This window comes from Ctenocephalides felis, unplaced genomic scaffold (genome assembly GCF_003426905.1).
Source record: "Ctenocephalides felis isolate EL2017-DRISC unplaced genomic scaffold, ASM342690v1 CF-g0.4_SCAFFOLD_02752, whole genome shotgun sequence".
Classification (NCBI taxonomy): Eukaryota; Metazoa; Arthropoda; class Insecta; order Siphonaptera; family Pulicidae; genus Ctenocephalides; species Ctenocephalides felis.
The window spans coordinates 14889-22201 of record NW_020538906.1 but is presented as its reverse complement, the minus strand read 5'-3'; the positions used below and the strand labels follow the sequence as shown (position 1 = coordinate 22201).

At 31.1% G+C, this 7313-nt stretch overlaps 1 protein-coding gene across 1 annotated transcript; it reads right to left on the bottom strand.

The window, feature by feature from the left end:
- Window positions 1–6583: 6583 nt before the first annotated feature.
- On the bottom strand, window positions 6584–7089 carry LOC113381261 (fork head domain-containing protein FD4-like). The gene is given in 2 exon segments (XM_026620223.1): window positions 6584–6774; window positions 6777–7089. Coding segments are annotated over 2 exon segments (504 nt in total).
- Window positions 7090–7313: the final 224 nt, after the last annotated feature.

Here is a 7313-nt window from a genome sequence, read left to right as displayed (position 1 = left end):
GAAGATAATCTATTTGAAAATATTTAAAATAATTGTTGATTATTTTTATTACTCGAATTTTTAATTACGGTGCGTAAAGTTCCAGCAATTTGCATTAGGGCACGATGCCATGCACAACTAATTTTCTTAGCTATAAACCTTGCGGAGCCCGAGACCCTCCAACGAATGCAAAATTGTCGAAATCGGTTCGTGCGTTCTGGAGTTATTTCGTCAGGAAGGAAACCCGACTTATTTATATATATATATAATATATATATATATATATATATATATATATAGAAGAAGAAGAAGAAGATAACTATTTGAAATGAAAATTTATATATTATTTTTATATCTTAAACCATTGAATTCACTGATAGATTTTATTTTGCAAACTAAGGTGTTAACGGTTATTTAGAGAATTTCGGGCTGTGGAAAAACTAGATTAAATTTTCGGTATGATTATTCCTGCTTGTTGTCATTAATGACAATGGTTAGTATAACAAAAAAGGACAAAATGCATTAAACGCAAACTCTTTCTAAAAGAAATACCCAGACGCTATTGACAGACATTAAAGTTAGCGTACTATTTGATAATCTATTTGAAATTATTTAAAATATTTTTGATTCTTCCAAACAAATTTGTAGAGAATTTTGTATTATACAATAATGATAAGCAAAAACCCATAGAACACACCCATACACCATTAGTAGTAGGTTTTGAGACAACTTTTAGGGTGTCAATATACAAGTATTTACAGACTTACAGCTGGGTATCTCAAATTCCGAGGTGAAACACTAAAATGACTTGACTACAATAATCATGACTTTAACAAATCGCCACTGAATTTTTAGACCCCTCCTCCTAACGGACTACTAGTTTTTATTTTATAGCTATCTGACAAAATCATAAATTCTCGCAACGTGGGGGGGTTTGACAAATTTTTGACGGGTAAACCGAAGTGCTCGATTCATCTAAGAATCATCTGATTTAATAGTATACAATCATTATGACTTTAATACATTGCCATTGAATTTTTAGACCCTCCGACTATAAGTTTTTAATTTATAGCAATCTGACACAATCAATAGTTTTTATTTTATATCAATTAGAAATTTTTTGGGTAAAAAACAAAGTTCCTCTGATTCTACTAGTATTTGAATAGAACATTCATTATGACTTTAATAAATCGCCATTGATTTTTTAGACCCCTGCGACTACTAATTTTTATTTTATAGCAATCTGACAAAATCGACAATTCTCGCAACGGGGGAGTATTGACAAATTTTTCAGTTCAAAAACGAAGTTGCTTCGATTTGACATCTGTTACATCAGGAAATTTTTATGTGATTTCGCAAAAAGTAGTTTATTATTGACTTCAAAATATTCTATTACATTACTAATTTAAACTAGTTTGGTGCATGGCATCGTGCCTTAAGGCAAATTGTTGAAACTTCCCGCACCGTAATTAAAAATCTTGGTATAGAACTCAAAAGATATTACACAAAATGTGTACACATTATTAAAATCTCTATAAAATATGTAATAATTTGATGTGCATATGTCCAATAAACATTTTTGACCGCCAAAGGACATTTTTTTAACTTATTTTTATTGGGAGTCCTTAACCGCTGAACCTGCCTTTCTGAAAATTTAATCAGTTTTTCGTCTTGTCAAAACAAGTAAAATGTTTTTTGAATTTTTAAATTGGACGCTCCGTTCTCAAAAACTGAGTTACCGGTTTTGGCTCTTTTTTCCCCGTGTCTTCGAAACCGCTAGACCTGTCTCCGCTAATCAGCACGTCTCACTATCAATACAAATCAAATCGGTTATTCCATATACTGTCAATCAAATTATTCAAATCGGTTATTCCATATACTGTCGAAAATGTCGAAGACATATGCTTGAACCGTGAATTTTAAATATACACATATAAAAAAATAACACAAAATGTGTGCACATTATTAAAATCTCTATAAAATATCTGATAATTTAATGTACATATGTCGATATGTCCAATAAACATTTTTGACTGCCAAATGACATTTTTTTGTATATAGTAGGGCAAGACACAAGGTTCCAATTTGATTTTGACCAATTATATTGTGAAAACCAAACCAATTATATCAAAACAAATAGCACAAATCAAGCAAATAACTATATGACTAAGTTCAGTAAAACTCCGAGCTAACTCATCGTTGTGGAAATGTGTTTTTTGCTGTTTTTCAAATATTTGTAATCTGGTTCTTTATTCCTTAGGTCTAATATCTTATTTTAATTTTAAATGGATTTCACAAAATAATAGCTACATTATTCAACCAATGCAAAATAACCCTGGAAATAACCTTGGTTTGGTATTTCATCAGAAATTTTCATCAGCAGAGTTGAAATAACTATTTATTTAATTTATCACTCGTAAAATTGTTTACTTTTTTGCTATTTTTTATTTTTACGCATTTGACAGGTAAAGGATCATTTGACCATTATTATCCAATCAAGTAAATTGGGACAACTATTCGGCAAACAGTTCCAATGTCATATTTTAATTTTGACGGAATTTCACAAAATAATAGCAACATTATACAATGAAAAAAATCATTTTTATGAGTGCATTTTCTACAGATATAACACTGTAAAAAGCCATGATCTGTTTTTTTTTGTCAGAAATATCATCAGAAGAGTTGCAATAACTATTTATTTAATTTAACTGTTGTTTACTTTTTCACTATTTTTTATTTTTTACGCCTTTGCGAGGGTAAAGATTCAATGGTCCTTTTTACCCCACCAAGGTGAAAGCTTGTATAAAGTTTATATAAAAAAGAACCGTTAAATCTAACTTAAAAAACAATTAAATAATGTATTCGTAAAAATTATATTATGGTCTCGTAAACTAAGCAAAAGAATATACTTTCATCTCCTAATAGTAACATCGTAAGAATCAAGGTACTGGCTGGTTATACATCTTTTTCACTTTCAAAAATTGTTGTTAAAAATTCTTAACTTTACTGATTTCTGAAATATCGGTGGTAGACCTTTTTACCCGCGGACCTTAAAAAAGCGCGCTCAACCTATTATAAATATATATTTGTTTGAACGCATTGTTCAACTATCTCGCATATACAATTATTCTAAGTAAAATAACCCTTTGTTTTTATAACTCTTTGTTTTATTTATAATAATTTCAAATGAATAATTCATACTATTTGAAAATAAATTAAAATATTTTCATGTACTACTATAATATTTTTCTAATTTTAATTAATTATAAATGCCTGCGCAAGATTCTTCAAATAATACTATATATACAAATAGTATACTAACATAATTGCGAACAATTTCTAATTAAATACATATAATTTACATAAATTTACGCATTATAATATATTTCATATATATGTATATATATATAATAATAATAATATAAATATATATATATATATATATATATATATATATATATATATATATATATATATATAACGTCCTCAATAAGTCCGTAGTATGGCACATAGATGATGTCGCTATGTAATAATCCACATGATTTGTAGAATATAGGAAGCACCAACATTAAGAAGATATCTGTCAAAAATTCATGCCAATCCGACGATTAGTTACAAGTTAAATAGATTCAATTCACAATTCAATCAATTCAATCCGTAGCAAAGCCATTCCGTGTGTTGATTTATCATTGGTTTTTGATGGGTAAAAATACATCACAGCCAAATTATTGCTTGATAAGTGTTATCTGGACTCTGCCAAATGGAAGCAAACAGTGAAGAAGTGTTTTCTGATTTTAAACCGGAAAACAGAAATGCCCACCTAATCGTTTTGGAAAACCAAAAAGTAAAATTGCCTGAGATAGCGGACACCCTAAAGGCATCAATAGAACATATTGTGTTATATTGTGTGTTAAACATATTGTTCACAAATATTTGAATAGAACAAGCTCTGTACTAAATGGGTGCCGCGCGTACCCGCATTGGACCAAAAGCATAACGAGTTGATGATTCGTAAGTAAGAGGATTTGTGGCTGTTTATTCAAATAAAACTGAGGTTTTGCTTCAATATATTATCACTGATATGACCTGGCTTCAACTACACTTCGGAGTCAAATATACAGTCAGTCGAGTGGACTAGACATGATGAGGAGAAAAAATGCAAAGTAGTTCTCCCAAAATTTTTAAATCCCAAAGAAACGAGAATTAGTTTGTTTGGATTTCGCAGATCTTTATCAACTATCTTGAGAAAGACCAGACCATCATAACGATAACATAACGATATTGGAGCAATTGAAGATTAAAATCGGAATAACGGCTCATAAAGAAAACGCACCAAGTCACAAACCGTGAAATAGTGGCAAAAAAGACATTTGGGCTTGGAATTGCTTCCCTACTCACTTTATTCTTTATATCTGTTCCCCGGCGACCATATCCTGTCTCAGATCTCAAAAAGATGTTCGCTGCAAACAAATTTTGACGATTGAAGAGATGATCGCCGAAGTTGTAACAAAGTACAAATCGCACCTACTATAAAAATGATAGTAGATAATGAAAAGTTCAAATTTCGCTATAATCTATATATTGTCCTTGAAGAAATTATATAGAATTAAAAAAAAGAATTTTGGACTATGGACTTATTGAATATATATATATATATATATATATATATATATATATATATATAAATATATATATATATATTATATTCCGCCTCTTTGTATTATAAACTAAGAAAAGCAAAAAGCGGAAGGGAGATTATTTGACAACCTATATATATATATATATATATATATATAATATATATCAGGGTGGTCCTCAATAAAAATATTTTCGAATTTCTTTGCATTCAAGGGCTGAAATGCTTCCAAATTGATAAAAAAATCTGAAAGTTTTAGCTTTCAATATTATCGTTGTGATAGTCCGCACTCCACTAAAGTTTCTTATGAAAATAACATGGGAAAAATTCCTTTTGTTTATTGGAATTTTAGAATTCGGCGTCAAATAATACAAATTCAAAAAAATTTGAGAATAACATTGTATTGTTGATTTGATCATAGTATTCGTATTAATAAAATTCTAAGAAGATCCCATGGTATTTCCATAAGAAACTTTTGTTTCCCTTCATATTAAAGATGTGATATATATATATATATATATATATATATATATATATATATATATATATATTTATATATGTAGTTTGTATATATATATATATATATATATATATATATATTATATATATGTACATTATATTGTTACATATATGAACCAGCTAATTTATCGAATTAAAAAATGAATCAATATTAAAAATAATAAGGTTTTCGTGTAATTTGTAACTAAAACTGTTTCAATCTTTTTGTAGATAATCACCATTCGAAACGTATAAATATATAAGTTTAATATTAATTCATGTCGACGAATTTTAGCTCTCTCTCTTATATATATATATATATATATATATATATATATATATATATATATAGTTATAATTCTGAATTTGTTGTTGACATATAAATCAATATCTCACCAGTTTTTAATTCTACGATAAGCTATTTTTAAGTACTTTTTAATTTTTTTGCTAGTAATATTTCAAACTATATTGTTCTATTATTTAATTATTAATTTTGGTTTCAGTTCCACTGATTGAAAGCTAGGACTATTGCCAGAATTCAGATTTTAAAATAAATGCGTGTCTCTTGTTGATATGTTATACCCGATTAATAGATTCTATCTTTATATTATATATGGAGATATATATATATATATATATATAAATGTTTATTTATTTATACATTATACATATGTATATATTTATGTGTGTCTAATTTTAAGTCCTATGAACACATCATTGTATAAGAAACAAGTGTCACGGGCTCAATATCTATAAAAGATTTTCCAAAGTTTTTTTATTACAAAAAATACATGTACTTTAATGTATTGCAAATCAATAAAATTGCGTAATATCACATAAAAGTAGGTACGCATTGCATACTCCAAAATCTTTGCGCCTAATTCTACATTTTCATATATTAACACAACTGCCGATAATAATAATAAGTGTCGAACATCAATTGTTCATCACCATTAATTTTTTTTATTGTCAACGGGCACATTTATTTTAACAATTGCGCAACGACTTGCTTCAATCATACTTTATACAACAAACATGCATCAAACGTCCAATAATCTACATATGCGCTATTTTTATCACCATAACTCCACCGAAATGAACTTATATAGAGAACTAATGTACTTGTCGCCAAATTTGCAAAATCCGCATGCAGCACTGACGGCAAGTTAATCACAAAAACATTTTTAAATCACTATAAGTCGCCGATTGCGACCGAATGTATCAAGTGGTACGCAACGCTGGACCTGCGTACCGATGCAGGAAGTCTGGCGGTGGCGGTAGTAGTAGTGTAGGAATACTTGCGCGAAGAAGTAAGGATAAGCGGCAGGATGAAGAAGAAGCGGGTGCACCGGCGGCGCAGCAGAGGATAGGATAGCCAGGGGCGGCGCCGGTGGCGGATCGGGTCCGATTAGACTCTCTATTGTAAAAGCTCGTTTGGGTCGTCGCGAACTATCAGCAGAAATAGCTCAGCTAGGTCAGTACACCTGCAGGTGGTGGCGATGGCATCAAGCGAGGCAGACTGTGGTGCACTAGTGGTGCTGTGGTGTCCACAGATGGGGCTGCATCGTTCGGGGCGAAAAATAACCTGTTGATATTGGCCAACGCCGCTAGCTCATCGTTTAGTAGATCTTTATCATTTTTCAATAATTTGAATCGTTTCGACGTCGCAACAAGCTTCCATTCTCAAACATATCAAAAGCTTGCGGATGTAGAGCCCAGTATGCACCCTTCCCAGGCCTGTCGGGTCTTCGTGGAACCTTTATAAAGCAGTCATTAAACGATAAATTATGCCGTAGAGAATTTTGCCACCGCTGAGTATTGCGCCTATAGTATGGAAAACGATCAGTTATAAACCTGTAGATATCACTTAATGGCAACATCTTTTCTGGTGAACTCCATATCGCCATTGCCGTCAATGATATATACGAATATGGAGGCTTTTGATCGCCATAAGACTCACGCGACGGACGTGGCATTCTTATGTTTCCTTGCACTGCTAATACGCGCACAACCAAAAACAACACGTACTCACGGTTAAAGGCTCAACTTGATACTGGAGTTCGGCAATCACGCTGAATGAGTTCGGACTCCCCACCGCAAACTCCGCCTTCGGAACAAGTATCGCAGGGACGTACGTTACAACAAGCGGATCGAAACCACACCCTCGCTTTCTATCGTTTTATAACGACCAATGCTTGCT